This window comes from Coturnix japonica, chromosome 2 (genome assembly GCF_001577835.2).
Source record: "Coturnix japonica isolate 7356 chromosome 2, Coturnix japonica 2.1, whole genome shotgun sequence".
Taxonomy (NCBI): Eukaryota; Metazoa; Chordata; class Aves; order Galliformes; family Phasianidae; genus Coturnix; species Coturnix japonica.
Genome location: NC_029517.1, coordinates 1286790 through 1308956, shown reverse-complemented (window position 1 = coordinate 1308956; position 22167 = coordinate 1286790). Strand labels below are relative to the sequence as shown.

General features: G+C 37.7%; 1 protein-coding gene across 13 annotated transcripts in view; it reads right to left on the bottom strand.

The window, feature by feature from the left end:
* Window positions 1-1016: 1016 nt before the first annotated feature.
* Window positions 1017-22167, bottom strand: part of LOC107308667 (pituitary adenylate cyclase-activating polypeptide type I receptor) — a 119962-nt gene continuing 98811 nt past the window's right edge. For 4 of the 13 annotated variants that reach the window (XM_032442794.1, XM_015852691.2, XM_015852692.2 and 1 more), the window contains 5 exons: window positions 13152-13205; window positions 10352-10435; window positions 4973-5102; window positions 4734-4775; window positions 1017-1314 (listed from right to left, as the gene is read on the bottom strand). In XM_032442794.1, the coding sequence (XP_032298685.1) occupies window positions 1105-1314; window positions 4734-4775; window positions 4973-5102; window positions 10352-10435; window positions 13152-13205 (520 nt within the window). In that variant the 3' untranslated portion in view covers window positions 1017-1104. Of the gene's footprint in view, window positions 1315-4733; window positions 4776-4972; window positions 5103-10351; window positions 10436-13151; window positions 13206-18939; window positions 19001-22167 lie in introns of those variants that run through there. The other 9 variants (XM_015852695.2, XM_015852696.2, XM_015852697.2 and 6 more) reach the window with 9 other exon arrangements.

The following is a 22167-nucleotide window of genomic DNA, read 5'->3' as shown; positions in this document are numbered from 1 at the left end:
GTTTTGGACATGGATGCAAAAGGTTCAAGGTTATCTGGAGGGAAACGCTGTCTCAGAACAGACTTTTGTTCTCAAGGTGGGAAGGAGAGGTTATTTTTATTATTCAAACAACTCAGTCAATCCATCAATCAACTCTCAGTCTACCACTGCCAAAAATATAGATTTATCTCAACTACATGGCCCTTTTAGAAAACTCACAGCTTAGCCAGAACATAAAGCATTCTCGGAAGCATCCCTGGGTATGGAAAAAGTCAGCTGATCCCATCGGTCTTGCCTGGAGTTCCCCCATTGTCTGATGACAATTGTACAGCTTTACATTGGCACAGCAGTTCCTTTAAGTCCACTGGGTATGTCTGACTGAATCCAGCCATGAAGTTAATGTTCTGATGTTCTTCCTGAACGCACTGGTATGATTAACGCAAGCATGTTAGCTCCATCCTAAGACTAAAAAAAGAAACACTGTGGAAATTCACATGCCAAAAGTCAGGTGATGGGCTAAGATATGTTGGACTAGGAAAAAAGAATGAAAATACAAAACTAAATGAAAATCAGTTTGAAAAATAACCAGTATGTCCATTCACAGATTAGGATTGGTTTGGCAACCAAAGACCAAAACTGCACAGCAATCACTTGTTACTTTTGACTGACAACGGATTACTTGCAGATGCTCTGAAATGTAAATCACTGAGCAAGTGGGCTTGGCCTGTTTTTATCTTTTAAATATTTTTCCATTAATGGCATTGAGTACAGTTGTGTATTTACAGTGATTGTTAAAAAGATATATATATACACTTCCTTCACTTTTTCACCTCTACAAACATCAAGAATGTTCTGGAGGTAAGGAAAGGGAAGAGGAAAGGGAAAAGGGAAAAGGGAAAAGGGGAAAGGGGAAAGGGGAAGAAGAAGGAAGGAAGGAAGGGAAGGCAGGAAAGGAAGGAAGGAAAAGAGAAGGAAAGAAGGGAAGGGAAGGGAAGGGAAGGGAAGGGAAGGGAAGGAAGTTGACACCACCACCAAAACAATGTTGTGGAGCTTTTTTTTTTTGTTGTTGTTGTTTTCTTTTTAAAGTGATGGTTTTTGGTTTGTTTGTTGATTGATTTGTTTTCCTTAGCTGCTCATGTCGCTAGATTCTCCGCATTTATGCTGGACATCCGAATCTGAGAGCTGCTCTTGCTCAGAATGGAGAGTTGTGTCCCCCCGTTCACTCCGCTGCTCGCTAGAGAAGGATGACGATGTTTGAAATCCACAGCAAAATACCGGTTGACTTTCCAGCTCCTCCATTTTCTCTTTATTTCTGATTGCACCTTTAGGGAGAAACTTCAAAAGGTCATTTTTTATGTACTTAGCCGCTCGAGGACATGCTGACAAGTTATCAAGTTCAGAAAATAAAAAAAAAGAAAAAAGTAAAAAAAGAGTAATTTTGAAGGCTATTAAGCTCCTTACTTCAGAGAAACCTACAGTGATTTCTGCATGTCTGAAAGAGTGCCAGGCATGTTGTGGGGAAAGCAGCCTGGGTTCTGAGTCTCTGACTTCATATAACTTGGGATCAGCCCACAGGTTCTTAGTAGATGTGCTTGGTACTAACCCAAACATGGTTTTTGAGTTAGCTTTCTGGAAAAAATTATCCCATTTTCATCAGTGGCCAGTAGCAAACATATAAGAAAGAGCCAAAGATGATGGATAGTAATCAAATAACCTGTTCACAAAGATCTGTCACCTGCAGTTAACGGATACATGTCTACTGAAAACTTTGCCTGATGTGCTCAGCTCACCTCTAAGTAGACAACAGCTCTTGGATCCATGTACATCTATGAAGCAGTCCTTTCCCTGGAGCTTTTTTTCATGGGCACAGTAAATCATGCACAGTAAAGTAATTTGGGTTCAGAAGTCCAGTCAGAAAATTAATAAAAATAAAATTAATAAATGCTTTGATAATTTTTATGCTTTCCATTTATCACTGATTTCCCGGTGAATTTATAGGTGAATACACACGCGTACATAAGTACAGAAGATAAAAAGGACTTAACATAAGAAAGATTGTACTGCCTGGGACCAACATTTACTCATTCATTAACTCATTTCCAACAGTATTCTGTAGCATATTTAGGAAGGAAATAACATAAGAACTGACAAATGTGGAGATATCCTCCTAACATTTTTTCCGGCCTTCAATGAGCTCGTGTATCAAAAGTTCTTTTCCTTTTAGCAGAAATTTCTAGATTTTTGTAGACTAATACAGTTGTTATAATGGATCCACATATTCCAATGTGCTGTACAAGTGCTTTAACAGCAAAGGCACTAACTGCAGGGAGGAAAAATCCAACTGGAAAACTTATGTTCTCCTTCTAGAACTTCTAGTTTTCTTTTTGTTGTTGTTGTTGTATAGACAGGAACAGATTAGATAGAGCATTGAAGTAACTGTCTGGGTTAGTTTGGTTAAGTAACACTTCCCCAAACCAAACCAAAACATCAAATAAGAATAAACCACAGTGGTTACAAGAACACTGACACACCATGCAGAATCTTTGAAATGTCCTTATGTCAAGATTAGTTTAAGATCAGACCTTCTGGCAATTCTTTGAGTGTGCATGACAGATAATACATCAAACAACAGGTTTGGGCAGGAAAGACAGATATCCAGTGCTGCCATCTGGTGGAATATGAATGCAGCCACCATGGGAACTACAGGAAGATGCGATCCAGAGCTCAGCTAAGCTACATGGAGCCACAAAACTGTGCTCATCTACTAGTCCTTTCATGGTCTTCCTGACTATGCCCAGGAGCAAAGATAAAGTATACATATGTTTTCTGAACTCAATGAGATTGTTATTTTTATCTGAGAAGGAATCTCTTGGATAAAGAAGTTAGAAAACCACTGAGCTAGAGACCACCTACTATACACTGTATTGGAACAAACATGGAATATCTACTGCAATTAAAGTGGTAAAATAAATGATCCCAGTCTTCCTAAATAGAAAAACAGAAGGTGGTTTTATACCTGTTGGACTGCACAACAATTTTGAGTTTATGGAAGAAAGAATGGATGAACAGTACGTATTCCCTTTTAGGCAGAATTGAGTAGGAGGTATTTTTCCATTAATGGAGAAAGGATTAGTCTTGTTCATTTAGTTCAATTAAGAAAGTCAGGATAATTTCAATTTGCAAATCAGAACAGGTGAATCGGAAATTAGGCCTAGTTACAACTGGCACACAAATGTACACAAATACATGCAACCAGAAACAGCTTCAGGTTTTCAGAAATTCAAAGATGGAGAACTCTTTGTAAACACTACTTTAAACTGTAGTTCAGTGTATTATGTAATATTGTCTTAAGCTTGACTCTTTGGCCCAACAGGAAGGTAAAGACATAGTGTTGGTCAGTTGCATGTGAAAAAAGGTTTTCATATCTCTACTCATCATGGTCTTAGTCAAGTTTTTCAGAGTCTCGCTTGCAATCACAATGATAAGGGAATACGTAATGTTAAAAGGCATGACAGAAGCACTCCCTGTTATCACCTCTAAAGCTGCAGTGCTTTAGAGTACTACAGAATGAAAATAGACAATATCAACTAGTTGAAATCCATAGAACGAAGGCAAGACAGAGTGTCTGGGGATTTATTCATCTTGTTAGAACTTTAAGCAAGGAACTAGTCAATTTATAGATAAATACACACCTCTGGAAGAATATTAGTTTAAACTGATTTAAATTCCACTTTGGAGTGAGATAGAGAGTCTTCTAGAAATTGTGTTTTCTCTACATAGATTACAAAGAGAAAACACAGTTATTACTTCAAAGTGAGCTGTTGAATACTTCTATACCTAAGCATGCTTGAATGCTATTCTAGAATTTTAATATTTCCTAAGCCTTCATCACTTATTAGAAGTGTATTAAAAATATTAGTGATCTCACTTTCTAAATAACATCAAGCCTGATGGAGTTCAAGAATTGTGTGGACAATGCTCTCAGACATATGGTTTATTTTTTTGTGTAGTTCTGTGTGTAGCCATGCAATGGACTTGATGACCCCTGTGTGTCCCTTCCAAGACAAGATATTCCATGATTACAGAAAAAGTGTCACTTATATATAGCAGAACAATGAAAAATAGCATTAGACTTTTGGTTTCAGGACAAATACTTCCAGAGTGGGCAAACTGATCGCTTTGTGAAGACAGTCAATAAAGCAAGGCAGTCCTATGCAAAAACTACATTATCCTTCACTTGCAGATAAAAGAGTTTGTCAGGTGACACAAAGTGCCCAATCTTCATTTTGTGAGAAGAGGCCTAAGTGATGTATTAGCATGGTCAGATTGGCCAGGATTCATTCCTCTTAGAGTTAACCACTTAAGTAAGATGACTAAGTTAGGAACCTCCTCATTTACTTGTGTAGTTAATCAGAAGACACAAGCACCTGCAGAGAGAGTAAGCTCAGATAATATCTGAGTTTCTCTTTCAAGACATTTCTATTGACATTAGGACTCCTGGGAAACAAGTCACTTAACAAAATAATTGCCTCCATTAGGTTAGCCTTGAAATGCTCGTGTTTTGGATTGATAAAGACATCATGCATTCTCCTTCTTTTGCCGGGACACTGTGAAATTCATACTAAGATATGAAGGAATATGTAGATGATGATTTACAAGGAGGGATTAGAATAACAGTTAGTCCCACAAGGAAATGGGATGGGGATGAATATAGAGATGGTGGGATGAGGGAGGTTAAATATTAAAAGTCTTACCTCCCCGTTCAAGAAACAATAGAGAACAGCAACAACAAAACCCTAGGTGAACAGGAAAGAAAAGAAAAACTAATTCAAACCCTTCAGGAAATGCTGGATAACAGCTGGAGTTTAATAAGCAAACAAAACAAAGCATACACGTAAGTGAATAAACACGCGGTCTGAGAACTATGCATGCACAGTCAGAATAACGAATAGACAGATCGTTTTAACAAAAGCAGAATTCACTGTATAATCACCTGGAAAGATCCCAGTCCCAATTCAAACACTAGTCTCTCCCGCTTACTGACATTTTCCGGAGAAAAAGCAAAGACCGTGTAGTGAATTCCAAACAAGGGGATAAGCAGTAGTGTAGAGCGAGCCAATCTCCTGTTACAATAGAGTGAAAGAACTTTAATGCAGCCTTGTAATAAACAGCATGTACTTTAATTAAAGCAGAAAACAAAGAAACTATTTGGGAAATATATACACCATATAATTATACAAACAAATATTCAGCATTCCCATTTGTTCCCTAATAGTGATTTCACGCACACTGTAGTTTGCTCCCACTTCCTCATACTGGTACAATTATAGTAAATTAGTGATGTGTTGTACTCTGTACTGTTATTTGGATTTGTATTATTATAAGCAGAGATTTCTTTCTTCTTGAAGAAATTAATCTTGGTATGGGATTCAAACTACTACCATAAAACAACAATAAACCTCCCATGAGATTGCATAATTCCATTGGAGGATTTGTCTGGGGGAAAATAGTACTGATTTTCTTCAAGGTAGTTAAGGAGCTATATGGAGGAAAAGGAAATCTAAAAAGCCAGGAAGAGCCTCAGAAGTGCTCCATATTATTTTCAAATTCAAATATTCCATTTGCTTACATGTTATGGAGCACACTACAGACTGATTTGAGTTGGATCATTGCATGCTTTAAAATATCCTAAAAATTATGCAGTTTTCTTATGAAAAAGTGAAGGGATTATTATCTGAAGGAATTCTGATAACATCTCCTGTTATTTCCAATATTAAACTAGAAATGGGACATCAGCTCTTTGCTAGTGTCCCTTAGTCATTCTCTGGGCACTGAGGATGAAAAGCACATCACAGACCTTGTATCGAGATGGCACTAAATACAAATGATGCTTCATTCTGATGCAGACCAAATTTCAAGTCTGGGTGAAAGACTCCATAAACAGGAGAGCAGAGTTCTCACACATTATCACATTAAATGTGGGCTAAAAGTTTTTTAACAAGAGAAAGAAGAAAACACTGAAGTGAGTTGAAATACAGAGACTCCATCTTTGGTGCCCTCTGAAATAAATTACACAGGAGTAATCCAGAGCAACAGACTGAAAAACTTTTCAAGGTCTCTTCTAGACCTCGTGCTCTATGAACATACAATCAGATTAATGAAAAGGAATGATAATACTGAGAAAAAGATAATAGAATGCTATCTCCATAAAGGATGTAAGAAATATAACAGTTTCTTAAACTAGTAATGGAACACAAAGAAATCAAATGGAGGTAGTAAACTGAATAAATAAGCATTTTTTCTCAAAGTCTATTTCAGTTCACAATTAATTACAACAACAATTAAAAGATAAATCCTTTGATTCAAATGTCACAACATCCCTGTGAGTTAGTGAGGCTTATCTCTGCAGCCATAGGGGATTCATTTCGGGAAAAATGCAGAGGAAAGCTCTTTCTATAGTCAGTTTTATGGCATTAATTCAATCTGATTAGTCACAGAATTAGTTTGTAGGATCTTGAAATAAAATGTCATCATCAACTTATTTGAGATGTTGTCTTCAACAGTGTCCCAGAAGTCATGAAGAAAATACACGAAATATAAGAAGTAGCACAACCTGAAATTTGTAGATGATTAAGATCCATAAATTAGTGATTCTGTGGTTTATCAAAAGGAAAAGAAGGCTTTAATAACAAGAAAAAAACCAAGATGTGCTGATGCTGCTGAACTGTGTCTTAGAGCATTAGAAAGAAAAGGGAATTAAAGCAACTGCTGTGAGATGTGTAAACTTATGTACAGTGGTGAAATGAGGATGTTAAGGATAAGAATACAATGAAATTCTCAGGAGTGCAACAGGAGGATGGCATCCTCTTGATTGGCATGCTCTTTACTTCCCATATTCTTTCAGACAAAGAAAGAGCCTGGGGGATAGATCTGAGAGTGCTGAGGACAATAATCATTTAATGGACTTGAAAGGGAAATGTTTGGAAGAGGTGTGTCCTCCAAAGGTGGGGAAAAGCTTTGTTTACACTCCAATAGTTTGAAGAATGTCTCATAGTTACTTATTAAAAACTATTGCAATAATAATAATAAAAAATATATTGCAGTTTTTCTTGAGGCAGATGCTCTATTTATTCATCCTTTAATTTCCTAAAGAGCATCTTTCAAATTAGACTCCATCCAATAGTATGGAAAGTATGTTCTAACAGAACTTAAGTCCATAAAGTTGCAGGCAATGGTGTTTCCTGTTTTTTCATATTCCTCTGTTCTGTGCACAGAAAGATATCTTTATAGTAAAACAAAGAGAAAACAGAAAGGTCATCTAACTTTGACCTGTCTCTGAAGGAACTATGCATTTAGTTTTCCATTGCAAATCCACATTTTTTCAGGCGACTGCTGAAGAGCTTATGGATGTTACATAGGACACAACTAGGAATTAATTGGAAATCAGAAATGGAAACTCATTTCATATTGTAGACTAGAATTGCCAGTGATTTCTACTAAATGTTGTAGATTGTTCCTATCCCACATTTTAAAGCCTGATTCTATAAGACGTTATGATGTTATGATCTAAATGAATGTAGTAACTAGAGTTACTGTGATCTAAATGAAAGTAGTAACTATGCCTCAGATGAACAAAATAAATACTTTGAGACACTGTGGAATATGAAACAGGCACCAATGAGCCTGAATAGCTTCTTCCAGCCTCTATGAATGTGACACAGCAAATGTATACCTCCAAATTCACAACTACAGATACAACTGAAAGAAAATCTGTTTTGGATATGTTAGGATGTTATCCAGCATGAATGAAGGCAGCTACCAGAAAATACGAGTCTTCTACACCAGGGGGACCTGTAGTTCCAGAAGTGATTGGGTGAGCAGATCCGTGGTTTTAGTCTTGTTTCCATCACTGAGATAATTACAGCTTAGAGCAAACTCTCCAGATAACCCCATCACACTGAAGGTGTGTCTTGTGCCACTTCTACTGGGACTGGAGGTGCTTCCATGGGGCTAATTTCAAGTCCAAAAAATTGTGTCCATCATAGACTGTCAAAAGAAGCGAAGTATCTTCAAAACCACAGCCTCTGAAGAAGGACCGTGTGCTTATGCTATTTGGGAAGTAAGAACTGTCTGGTTTAAATGTTATGCCTTCAGTGGGATTAATTTGGCCAAACATAAAACTTTTGGAGAGATGAAATGAAGGCTTGTGGTGGTCATGTCAACAAGGTCTGGATGTAGACAATATAGATTTCTATGTTTAAATTATTAATGTAATGTCTTTAAGGCCTACGCAGAGGAAAAATGCACTTCCAAGGGATAGTTATTGTCTGTTATAGATGCCTATAACAAGCAGCAAATCCTATTATAGACTCCACTAATATATAACCAGTGCATCTATTTATCAGAATGTATCAAAGTTATTTAATATTTTTAGGTAAATTAATTCTACACTTGTTTTCCCCTTATTGTCAGTAAGAGGAACAGGCACATATGTGTATGAATGAATGATCTCCCTAAAGAAGGCCTTAAAATATCCCACCTTATGTTTCTCCACTGACTACAAAGGGGACCTAGAATGAGTCTGTGACAAGAATTGTGATACACAGACTTGTAATGTTTAAATGAGAAGAGTTCTATAACTTTGGTACTAACTTGGCAATGAATACATGCAAAATTTCTAGCAGGAGTGTTTCAAATAGAAAGATAAAGAGCAAAACATGAAGACACAGGATGCCATTGTTAGTATTATGCTTAGGAGATCTCCTGTTTAATAAACCAGAATATCTACTTTATCTAAAGGATGCTAAGATCAGTTAAAGTGACATTCAGGAACTTCAGGAAGGGTCTTGACTGATATGTGTCCCATCTGGAAGCTTAATTACATCTACACGACTTTTGAATATCTGAGAAAACACCTAAATATACTGATTGTGACTTAATTCCTTCATGCATAAATCACATCTTCAGCCCAAGGGCTTGAAAAGTAGTGGAGAGTTAGGGAGATTTTCATTTTGGGGTATGAAAAAGATGATTTAGTTGTGTATATGAGAAGGACAGAGAGGTTTTTTTCTGGCCTTCTGTAGAGGCTGAACTCCTCCTGCTGTTCATCAGGTAAAGAATGCCACCTCAGAGAGCTGTCAGTCCTTCTTCACATTAAGTCTGTTTCCCTGCAAAGTCCCAACATGAAGCCTACAATTGCATCATGTTGCAGATTAAGTGACGGAGTTTATATTTTAAAATTATCTCCTCCTGAATGTATGTATTTTTACCACTATTTCTGTTAAATTCAAGCTTCTTTCCATGAAGAAAATGGACCTTCTGACTGCTTGTCTATTTGTCCTTATTTCTTTTCTCTGCTTTTGCACACTACCAGATCATTGACTGAATGTTTTCAGCATCTTCTCAGATCCATTTCTTAACTACCTTGAGGAGATGGAGAATTGTAAACAGCAAATACCAATTTTCATGCTTAAAATGGGCTTTGTTAGTGGGTAGACTAATAAAATAAACAACTGCAAGATATCAAATATGTTTTTTTCCTTAATGACATCAGCAAATTCTGTTCTTCAGAGACATGCTGTCCTTGGGGATCACTGGCAGCAGGAGATCCCTGAGTGCTGCTCTGAATTCATAAGCATGCTGTACAGTTCACGAGGACATCCACTGGAAAGCATACAATGTAAAGAGATTTCTGGAAGGTACTCATCTCATCTAAGCGAGTCCTGTGGGCTTCTGGCACAAGTAACAGAGAGTAAGATGCACAATGAGAAAGTGATTAATTCTTGCCTCCAAACTAATAAGTCTTTCACTTTTCTAGCTGCCTTCCCTCCATAGGCAAATCTCTGCAATGACTTCTGACTAGACACTGAATGTTAAGGTAGTATATTAAGTTAATATTAAATTAACCATAGTTTATCTTCATTTCTGGCTGTATACTGTCAGAACTTCACTCTGTTCCACAAAAATAAGATGTTTTCCACCAGCTGAGAGTCTGATCCACTCAAGCCTGCTCTACCCACGTTGTCTAGAAAACTTTGGATGAAACATTTCCTCCCAGTATGACCAGAGATCAACACTTTCCTGTATAATAAAGAGCAACTATTAATAGTTTCCATACAGGCCCCATCCAAAACCATAAGAAGCATCAGAGATTATTACAAAATTTAAAAAAAAAAACAAAAAAAAATAGCCTTAAAATCCTTGATCATGGTGCATCAGCAAAAGCACAGAGTAACAAAAAAAAAAATCTACATGCAACAAGAACTAAAGGAGTGCTTGTTCTCCAGTTACTACCGCTCTGCTCATATCAAATCATTTACTTGCAACATGCGTCATACAAACACAGTAATGTCACAGGATTGAGTACACTTACAGGGTAATGGTTGATAGTTCTGACATCTTGCAAGAGTGCTGGTTAGCCCTCTTAGGCTTACAGTAGCATTTCTGAACGCAGCTGCTAAATATGACAAGATTAGCATTTTTTTCAGCATATTGTGAACAGGCCAAGGTAGGTCACTTTCAACATATTTCATGAGACAAATCACAAAGATGGAAAGCGGACACAACAGGATGGAATTACAGCACAAACCAGCTGCTTGACTGAAGCAAAAAAAAAGAAACAAATCGACATAAAAATAAAATGCACTGGCAATTGGGATGCGCTGGCTCACGGACAAACCAAAGACTGAACAACCTGGAGGCAGGCAGGCAGTGTTACGCGTCCACAACACACACGGCCTTTGCAGTCCGGTAGTGTACAGAGGGTAACAGAACAATGTATTAAATGAAAGTTGACTGCACACTTGTGGAGAACGTTCAAATATAACATAAACTTGTAGGATGGAAACTAATCTAAGGTGAAGTTGGATTGTCTGTTCTTCATTTTCACACATAGGTACTCGTGGTGGTGTGAATCTCTTTTTAAGACTCCTAGCCGAGGGCATCACAGCACTTTGCTCAGCTTTCTTGACGTATGAGCTCAGAATGCAAACTATGTCTCATTGCTGATTCAGAGGTACCTCTTATTTTTGTCTCGTACGCTAAAAGAGGTGGGCTGATAAAAGCAGCAGGCTCACACAGTATGGACCAGGACCATGATCCTAGCATGCTGCACTCCAGAAAGGGCTGCTGCGGAGTATGGGATGTTTACATTTAAAATTAGCCAGATGGACTCTAATCTGACTTAGCTGTCAAGAAAGGTAATCTTGAAACAACATGGGAAAGCACTGTGAAGGATGTGAGGGACAGAAATTTCTCAGCTGTTATGACAGATGAAAATTGAAAATAGGAATTTGTTATTGACATTTATGGGGGCATTTTTCTTGTTCGTTCTGTTTTGTTATCAATCTGTGGTTACTTTGTCAGGATTCACCTCAAGGAAGGCTATATGTCTAGGTGAGCTCAATGTCCATGCTCCATGGAGAATCATCAAAGGGAATACATAGTCAAGAGAGAAGTACGCACTTGTTGGTCAGGATATATTTGCCCTATTTTGGACATCCACTTCAGGATGGGATGGACAACAAGGTCCACTAACTGCCTTGACTGACTATAACAGTTTGCCTATAAGGCAAGCATCTATCTTTACTCAGATAAACCAAACTCTGTTCTTGTTGCTCTGCTAATATGCATGGTCTAAGATTTGTGTTCACTCAGACACAGATGGAAGAAGCACTTTATAAGTTGAACTGTGAAATAAAATAAATTGAAGTTAAGCTTCAGTCTACTGTCAACACTTTTAAGTAATTTCCATTTAATGGAGATTTTTTGATGTGGTTCTGTTTTTCCTTTGGGGTAATCAAAAACTGACATTATTATTAGATACTATAGCTGAAGAGCTGGAAAAAAAGTACAGTACTGTGGAATGCAACGATTCAGCAGACAGAAAAAATAACTGCTTTTCAATCTGCTAAAAGAACCTCTTTTATTGGATCAAGCTGAGAAAGTAAATACAAAAATGACTGGTCCTTTTACAAAATCACGTCTGTAATAAAGTTCTGTAGTTCTGTTATCTTTTACAGAACCAAGTTGTGCATTAATTGATATTTGAGACTGATTGAAAGTGGGGATGACAGTTTTAGAGGAAATTCCTCTTCATTATAATGGAGACTTTCAAAAGAGACAATGGATTTTGAGAGTCTCACTTTTTGATCCCCTTATCTGAAACACATTTTTATCAAAACAACTATGACCACCAAAGAGCTGCTCAGCGTGTGCTGAGAGATAAAGCTCATGAAGGTGTATTGTACATAACCTGAACAGGAACTGCCTGAAATCAACAATCATTTTTAAAAATCTCAGTCATGGGGTGCTGTAGTGGCATGTTTTCTTCAGTGACATTCTTAAGCTGCAGAGGTAATCTGGAACAAAAGAATCTCCACTAATTAAGGCCCGTTCCTTTATTGATTACGCCCTATTTTACATGGTAAGGTTTGTTTTTCATCTTAACAACTAGCTTGACAGCATTTGTTTTTCTGATGCAATTACCAGAAAGTAAGACTTGATTCTGTAAATAACGACTACTCTACTGCCAATGAGGTTAAGTTCACATGTGGGCTCTTAATGGAAAACCACCTGTTTAGGAAAATGCTAGTATTTTAGCAGGCTGTTAGCACTGCTTTCTGCCATTATCATTTCCATGTTGTCAGAGAGTACAAAGTCACCCAAAATCTTTTGAATGCGAACTGACAGAAGTTTTCCTCTTGCCCCCCCACCTCCATTTTTAGTTCTTCTATTATTTATTTATTTTTAAGCAAAGTTGAAACACTGATGGAAAGAATGGGAAAAAAAGAGAGAAGAGACAGAGGAGGCAGGAAACAGAAAGAAAAGGAGAAAAAAGAGCAAAATAAGAGAAAAATTAATATACATGAGACTACGGAAATCAAAACATTAGACAAATTAGGGCAGGATTCTCAGATCTCTGTAGGCATAGACATAATGGAACTGGTCACATCTAACTATATGTGACTAAGAAGGATCTGAACCATTTCCTTTTTCTCACTTAATCACAGAAAGAATTGAGCAGTTCCAGAGGTCGGGTTGACCTATGCAACAGAGGTGTCTAAGACATATGGAGGTGCCCTGGTCTCCCAGTTTGACCATAGACAACAACTAGACTGCTTAGATTAAATACGAGACTTTAGACAGCTAAAGGCAAACAAGCTGAGTCTCACCGCATGTGTCCTGTGCATGGACTGCAGCTGCATCTGAGAGGAAGAGGGAGGGTGCTAGGGTGGAAGGGGAAAGAAAATGTTAACATTCCCAGGATAAAATGAGTGATGCATGATGTGGCTGAAGACCATCTTGTCAGACTGAACACCTTGCTGTCTAGCAAGCTAATGGAGATGAGACCGTATATAAATTTGAGGTTGTTACAATACAGTCAAGGCTTTGCAGGTTTCTCAAGTATGCTTAAGAGAGCTAAAATGAGAATGCTGATTCAGAGGAACAATTATTCATTTCAACCAAGACTTTGTTGATACATAATGAAAAATCAGGGTTCTGGGTTTGGGTCATTAATAACACTTAGGGAATGGCAGTTTGCGGCTTTTCTCTGAATATGCTGTAGGTAAAGCCTTGGGGAAAATAGAATAAACATAGAAATTAAAGCTATGTCTCATTAAGAACCTTTTTGCACCCTGCTCACATGCTTCTATGTAACCTCCCTACAGACAGGCACCTTGGGCACGGAAAAAGAAAGAAAAAAACCATAAGGTGTAGCAATAGGAAAAGAATGCAGAAACAAATCAGTGAAATAAAGTACTGAAAATGCAGTACAAAATTAACCAAAATTAAAGGAGAAATTTTGTATGGTAGAGAAAATAGGAATATACACATATATATATGCAACCATGCCATCTATTATTCACATTTAATATTTTCTTGCATTTTTTATTTTCATTTGCTACTTGATAGCTAAGGAATTTTTGCAACTAGAACAAAACAAAAACTACCTTTAGAGAAATCCTGGAATTATAGATTGGATGTGGGCAGAAAATAAAGGCTGTGCAATTCTACCTTGCATGCAAGCAGACTCATCCACCACCTTCATCCACACGCAGAATGAACAGCATCAGTGCTCCTCTGTCCTAACACTGTTCTTTAGTCTCATCTCGTCTAACTTTTGAAGCTTACATTATAGATATCTGCCTCTAACCTTGTCATCCTGTGCTAAACTTGCAGTCCATGGTGAAAAACAGACCACAGAGCCAGATTTGTCTGGCCTACATCTTGTCTACAACAGAAGGTGTTGTAATCAACGACTTTCTTAGTGAACTGGGTAGATCTCTACTGACTGCTGTGAATAAAGCTCTACAATTGAAAACAGGTCCAAAAGTCCAGTCATGTTTTGAAGATCTCAGTCTAGTTACCTATGGATCTACTTCTTATTGCTGAAACAATTAAACTGAAAAACTAACTCCTGACATCTCTAAAGGATCTGAGATAATCTAGGGTCACCTTCTGACTAGTGCGAACTATCTGAAAACAAGTTTGGATAAAGAAGGACAAGTATTACATTTCCTTTACACTCTGTCCAGATAAATCAGTTGAAATCAGTTGACTGTAATGGATGTAGGTTTTCTTTTTTTAATTTGGCTTCTTGGTCTGTTACTCTTTGAGGGATCTTCCATTGGTTTAACATGAGGGAAGTCAGTTTTCTTTCTCTTTTCTGTTCTGTGCATGTGCGTCTTACAGAGCTCAGATTTTTTCTTTTTTATCCTCAGTGATTTGGAGGAACATATTAAAGATTTTTGCTTTTTGTTCCTATGGACTTTTAAAGGCAATGAGCTTCAAGATGGAAACTAAGATGTAGGAATTCTCACAAAATTGTCCAATGGATTACAAAACTCCCACACATAAATGTGGAGAAAAAAAATCCACCAGAAGTAGATCTAATCATTGTAACTGAAAGCCGGTATAGTAATTAGAACAACAAAATAATGACATGAAAGTGGTATGACTGTGTGGAAACCACCATCACCTCTCCAGAGGATGAGGCTGGATTACTGATTGCAGACCACAGATACAGCTGAAAAGAGCTGTTTAACAATAATAAATTGAAACTGGAACTTCTTGGCCAATAATTTTGATGGAACAACTTTGATGGAGGTGCATTATCATAATTTCAGGGTAGAATAGCACATTTAGTGAAAAAAAATGTACCACAGCAAACAAAATACTTAAAAAGTATTCAACTTAGGTTTACATTTTTAAATGATAACTATGCATACTTAACATAGTTTACACCTCATTATCTTTAAACCAAGGAAACAAGTAAAATCTGAATGAATTTATTGTCTCAAACTGGCAGAAGTGGACATTCAAGCATTACAGACAAATCTTAGCATGGTCACTTGGCAGAGCTCAGCATTGGGGTGACTACATCAAGTTTATATAATTTACAGCTCTGTAGCTTCAGTGACATTCTAGTGCCTCACTTGCCTTGCTCACCACTAAATAATCCTATGGGCAATGAGCCAACTTTCAACCTATCTCCCTAACCATTCTTAATGAAAAAAAGAAAACTAAGACTTTGTTGAAAAGGCCTGGCCTTGCAGAGTTTTAATTACCCAAGGAATCTCAGTGTTAAATCAGAAATGTGTAAGTTGAATTACAGTTTGGAAGCTCTCTCTATAATGACACTGGTGCACAGCAGGTGAAGTACTAAGACAAGGATGTAAGGTACATGTACAACCTCATATTGGCTCAATCAGAGGTAAAACACACTTTCTTAAACCAGTTTCTTTAAGACTGAATTCAACATTAAGTAATCGCAACCTGAACCTTTGAGTGCTTGTACTCTCTAGGGTAACATTAATTAACCAGTAACCCAGTTCCCACCACACAATTACTATTATGAATAATGTCACTTACAGAAGTCTTGTGAGAAGTTCATTCTTCCAGATTAAAACAACAAAACCAAACAGAACAAAAAAAATCCTTCACTGTCTGCATCATTTTTCTTGTCCCTTCCATAGCTCAGACACTAAGGGACTGTGTCCTGGCTAGGATATGTCCACAAACCATAAACCAAAGAATATGAAGCATGTTAGTTGCTAAAGTGACACAAGAAATCAATGGTAAGGAGAAGCAGAGACACTGAGGGAAATTCAAACTCCTTTTGTGAATGGTAGCAAAGAGTGAATGGAAAACCATGGATGCTGTTGTCCATCAAGCTTTGACATAAATTGAAAGCACGTTCAGGATCAGAGATGTCAGAATTATTCCCCATTCTCTGCAGTCTTATAACAACTAGTGCACGACCAGTTGCTTCCACTCTCCCTTTTACCTTTACACTAAATAACCAATTCCGAGAAACAAAGGTGCAAATCTGGAACAAGAAAAAATCCAAGTTTCTCCCTCCTAGCCTCACAATGCCTTCAAAACAACTATCATAGTTACAAGCAGTGCAGAAGGGAGAGGGAAAAGAGCCTTGTTTTGTCATGTCTGGATTCTCCAGAGTCACAAAACCATGGAACCATAGGGATTGGAAGGAACCTGAACTCAGCTCGGAAATTTCTGAAGTTTCTCAAAAATCATCTGAATCTTCAGAGTTACTGAGAATATCAAACCTAGTGAATAAGATACTCTGATAGAAAACATAACTACACTCAAATTGATGGCATTTTATGAAGACAAATTGCCTTTTGATGGCAATTCATGAAGACGTTGCCTTTAGTGCTGCACACTCTCTTCTCTCACTGACCTCAGTGACAACTAAAGTTTATCAATGCAGATCAGAATTACATTAATCACCTCGGTGATGTACAGCAATTTCAGAAACACATTTGAGATCTGTACATCATTTTCTTTAGGAAGTCTGCTTTGGTTTTGCTAATTAGTAACTTGAGTAGATAGCTAAAGTTATAGAGATTTAGTGAGTGTAGTTGGTTTCTTATGAAAGTAAGAAGTTTTATATTGTGCACATTGCTAAAGTATCTGTGGTCTTATAAAAAAACAATGCTGGAACTATTTTGGATGTATAGATATGGCATTTCAAACAACATATGTGTAGATAAGGGCATATATTTAGGTGTGTCAGAAGGCACAAACATGTATATAATATTGGTCTGAGCATTTACTTATCGTGAGTGCCATCCCACAACAACTATGGTTGTTAAGCCGTAAGATTTTAGGTACCACAATGTTGAAATAAACATGATGCTGTCTGCCCTGTCCCTCATCGACCTACACATCTCAATAGAGAAGGACCATTTGGTTGTTATTTCTTTTAATTACACAAAAATTCATTTCTTAACTAGCTCTTGTAACAGATAGGATAAAAAAGTTTGTGTTTTGCTCATTTAGGAAAGTCTGTGGACACAGAACTTCCTTTTCTGAGACTGCCGCAGAAGGACAATAGAGTCAAATGGCAACTCTGAGTTGCTAATTAAGAAATGTTAAGCAAGAATCTTCAGCAGATTTCAAAATTTGCATCTCATTTGCGAACTGCATGAATCAGAATCGTTTCCTTTGTCCACATATGCATTAAAACTGTGAAAGTACCCGTAAAAATACCTTACAGCAATGTGCACAAACAGTGTTTCATGTAAATAATTATCAGCTTCCACTGTATGGATGCCTCCTGTGCAGGCCAAGGGACAATGGACTTGCATTCTAACCACCTTCTAAGGTTTTGAAATAGCATAGCAAAAGCAAAGCATTTTTTAGCATTCTGTTCATCACAGATGATCTTGTAAACCACAAAGAACAAGTTCTGTGATCAGTGGTTTCAAAATGAGAGTCTGTCAAACCTCCAGCAAAATGTTTGTATATCACTGGAAATGGATGGAATTCCTTTTAAAAATACTGACTTGCTCTTAGGGAACATCCCTCTGCTGAGTGATGTATGAAATAAAACCTCTTTCCAGGTGGACACTTCTGGCCTGATCCCATCAGCATGGTAGGAATGGGAAAGATGCATACTGGGTGAAAAGAAAACCTCGTGGCTGGGAAGATTAATGTTTAAGGTCCTCTATTGCCACAGGCACGTGTATAGATTTTAAGTAGCCACTTCTATTCATTAGGCCTCAGCTGTCAAACAGGAGCAACACAGAAGCATAAATACACAATATATTCTATGCTTATTGACTTTATATTTCTTGAGACCTCAGCCAATTTATAGGTAGACCATCAGAGCAGAATTTTCATTTACTTTACCTGAAAAGAAACAAATTCCTGTGCAATTATACTCTCGCTACTTATAGTTTGTAGTCTACATGATATTAGATTCCTAAGGATTTTATTCAGTTATTGTTTGTTTGTTTTTTTCACATCCCTACCTGAAAAGATTTGGCACAAATGAACACTCCCATCCTCTAAAAAAAACCTAACAAACAAAATCAAGGACAACTTCCCCCTTCACACAAACACACACCAAAAAATAACCCCCAACATAATTCTTCTCAGGACATGCGAGTGAAAAGTATAGTAGCTGTGAACAAGAACATTTTCTCTAGAATACTAAATAAATTCATCAATAATTGGTCCTAAGAATCCAAGTACTAGAGACCAGCTCTTGTACTTCTTAGGAATGAAAATTAGGCCATTGGTGATCATTCACTGACACCAAATGATCATTGTTTGTGTTTTGCATTGTATTTTCTTGCAGTAGAAATGGGTTAGAAGAGGGACACGAGACCCCTTCACTGCTGGGTTAGTAGGCATTCCAGCACCCAACTGATAATACCTGATGTTTGGAAATTAAACTGCCCTGCTAACAAGTATACCATTCATCAACTACCTGCCCTTTTCTTGTCAGAAGTGAGACTTCTTTCCATGAGGTCCCTGTCAATAACTGTTAATGCCGGCAGTCTGAGCACTTGCAGCAAGACAAAGCAGTAGCAGAATGAATCATCGAAAGTCCAGTGAATTTGTAGGTGAACTGTAGAGGAGTGTTGTTTACCAAAACATCTGTGTTACAGCATTGCTTCTCCTGCCCTAACCCTCTAGGTTGCACCGTAGGGAAAATCATACCTACCTATGATATATGCCATGTTTCTCCTTTCTTTCCAGCAAGATGCTGATTGGAGGAATGAGGTAGACCTGAATTAGCTAGGTATATGTGGGGTTTATTTTCTTTCTCATTGAGTTTTCAACATGTGATACAAAATTTATGATGAAGAATCTGTTAAAGCAAAAGCAGAAACAAGCTTCCCCCTCCCAGGTTATACTATTCAAGACCAAAAATAGAAGGAAGAAAGAAAAAAAAAACAACTTTTTTTCCGTTCAAATGTACTTTGATACTTGAAAATGAATAAATAAGCAAAGACTTGATGGAAATGTGTGGGCCTTTTTAATCTTAAGGATTATTCCAGCATGCATCTACACCATGCATATTTACTTAATTATAGCAAGGGTTTGTGGTACCAATGTAGTTAGAGGAACTTCTCCCTATGGTGAAGGTTTCAACAATGCAACTATGCATTTGGATGTATGTATTTGCTCTTGGATTCAAGTTTGTGTAGTCACTTCTAGTGCAATATGGCTTTCGTGGAGGTGAATGTACTTTATAACATCTTGACTGAAACTAGGATGCTTGAAAGCAGATTCTGACAGACCATATTGTACACTCTTGGCACATAGGAAAAACAATGAGGAATTGTTTATTAACTATTTCCTAAAATCCCATTTCAGGGTCAGATATCTGAATATCCATGCTTACAACAAGGGCTGATGTGACAAACCTTGTGCTAAGCCAGCTGGGTTGTGTAGGGTCGTGACTGTGTTTCCAGTCCCTGTATTTCTATTGCGAGTGCGCAGTGGATTTACTGACATCTGATGTGGTGCTCCTTAGCTTTTAGTGTCCCTAAATAGTTTACTACTACTTCAAGAGTCTTTCAAACTATACAACTGGATATGGCTGAAAATCAGGCTGTGTTTTTCTGTTAAAGGACACTATGTCAAATATACATGGGTTGATCATAAAAGTATGAAGCCAAGATCCCTGTACTATAGGGTTAATAATTTTGTGATTGTAACTATAGTAAACTAAAATTCTTTTTGCAATCCATTTTATCAAATGAGGCCAGAAATCCATCTGGACTATGAAGATAGTTGTTTAATTCTACAAGGAATACAAACAGTGTCACTATTAAATTCTCAAGCAACTGAGGATATCAGACCCTCTCACTCAGACAAAAACCTGTTGCAGCTGCATTACTGGGCTTGTTTTGATGCTTAATTTGGTGGAACTATTCAGGAGTGACACAAGAATATGGTCCAAGATACAAAGACCTGTCCTTTTCTATGGCTGTCTGCTCACTCCTAATATTGAAAGGTAAAAAAAAACCCAAAACATTATGTTGACTACTGAAAGAAAGCATGAAGGTTGCTTGGAATTCATAGCAGGGGGAAAGGAATCCTTGAAGTAAAAATACAAATTAGTAATGCTGTCTTTTATTTTCTGGGTTCTATTGCAGCTCCTTACATAACCCCCAGTCATTTCAAACATAACGAGGAGTTGATATTGAGAAAAATAAGCAAAAAAACAAGAACTGAGATACAGTTCTCCCACAGTTGGACACATTTTGAGCTGTTCAGTCTCAAATGGGCTCAGCAGCATGCAGGCAGATCGGAGGGGACCAAGGCATGTGATGGAGGATTGGATGGCCATAAGGCTGATCAGGGAAGACCGAACATACAAGCCAATATCAAATGGAAGTTTACAGCTGCTAAAGCATTTATCTGCTGCAGAAGATCATTAGGAATTCACCATGTTTCCAAGTTTTTGTCAGCCTAAAGGCAAAGGCTAATGCGTGTAATAATCATCAGGAAGGCTTTTAGAGAGAAACCAAATTTTTAGGGGAATGAAAGGCTCATTACTGTGCTGGGAATTACACAAATTATTATTATTTTTTAAAGCAAGTCTTCCCATCTCTGGTGGTTACACTGTATTAATTAAGCATGAGCTCCCTGGTAGTGAGATCTTCTGTTGTGTTCCTGTCATAGCTCACAGCTAACTTCAGTAGTGGGAATTTTTAATTAGGAGTGCACAGTGGTAACAATATATAATTAATCTTTGGATTTAAACATATCCCCAAGGCTTGTAAAGTTAAGCACATGCTTAAGCGATTAGCGGAATTATGACCACAGTGTACACAAAATGGAACTGGATCCAGATTTTCCTCACAGTAAACGATGATGAAGAGGGCCTGAACCTAAGAGTGTGCCATGTATATGAGAAGAAAACTAATCTTCTCTGAAGCCAAAAAACAAATTATTGTGTTCTTTTTGCCTTCTTCTTTCTTTGCTTTCGAAAGCCAAAGTCCCTGAGTTACAGGTGTATAACAGACAACATGGGTGGCTTCTAACCACTGGAGCATTTGCTCATAATCTGACCATGGATTATTCACAGGCAATTTGTGGGGAGCCAGGGGGTACAACTTCAACATAATCTTTTGAATCTGAAGCGTCTGAAGACCCTGATGCAGCAAAATGTTTTGTTATGTGCCTCGTTCTTCTCTGCTGAGCACATAATCGCTGCAAACATGGTGTGAGATTTCAATTTCTTGTCCTTGCCAGGAAAAGCAAGGGATTGTTTAAACATCTTTCACTTCCACCAGTGCAAAGCCCAGTGGTGTAAATTAAACAACTGCAGAAGGTTTAAATTCTTTACAGCTGTGCATGAAGGTGGATCGAGTGAAAAGCACTCTCCTCATTGCTCATGCTCAGTGGTCATGGTGGCACTTGGCTACAAGGCTGTTCCAATGAGTGGAAGACAGACACTAGAGCAAGTCTCAGTTACTGATGTAGCTTTTGTGTGCTATCACCTCCAGAAATGGGCTAAGCACCCTTCCTCAACTCAACAAGCTCATCAGTCTTGTGAACTAAGTACTTAAATATGTCATGGAATAAAGGTCTGTGTGAAAAGTTTGGTTTGATGGGATGAACTGAATGGGAAATTGAACTACTTTTTTCTTATTTTTTCATTATAAAGACAGTGACTGTTGAAGCCTGTAGTGTTCAGCCAGATACTGCTGGGAAGAGAACTTTATTGTTTGCCTTTTTCTCCATGCAAGTAGTGTCTGTGATTTCAAAATGAAATGGGGAAACATTCCCATTTCACTTCGCAGGTTTGAGCAGAATGGCAATATTAGTAAAACAGCCTATCACCATGAGGAGATAAGGCTCAAACAAACAACCATGAGCATGCATTTCGTTTGGGGTTTATCACCCTACTGGGAAAGG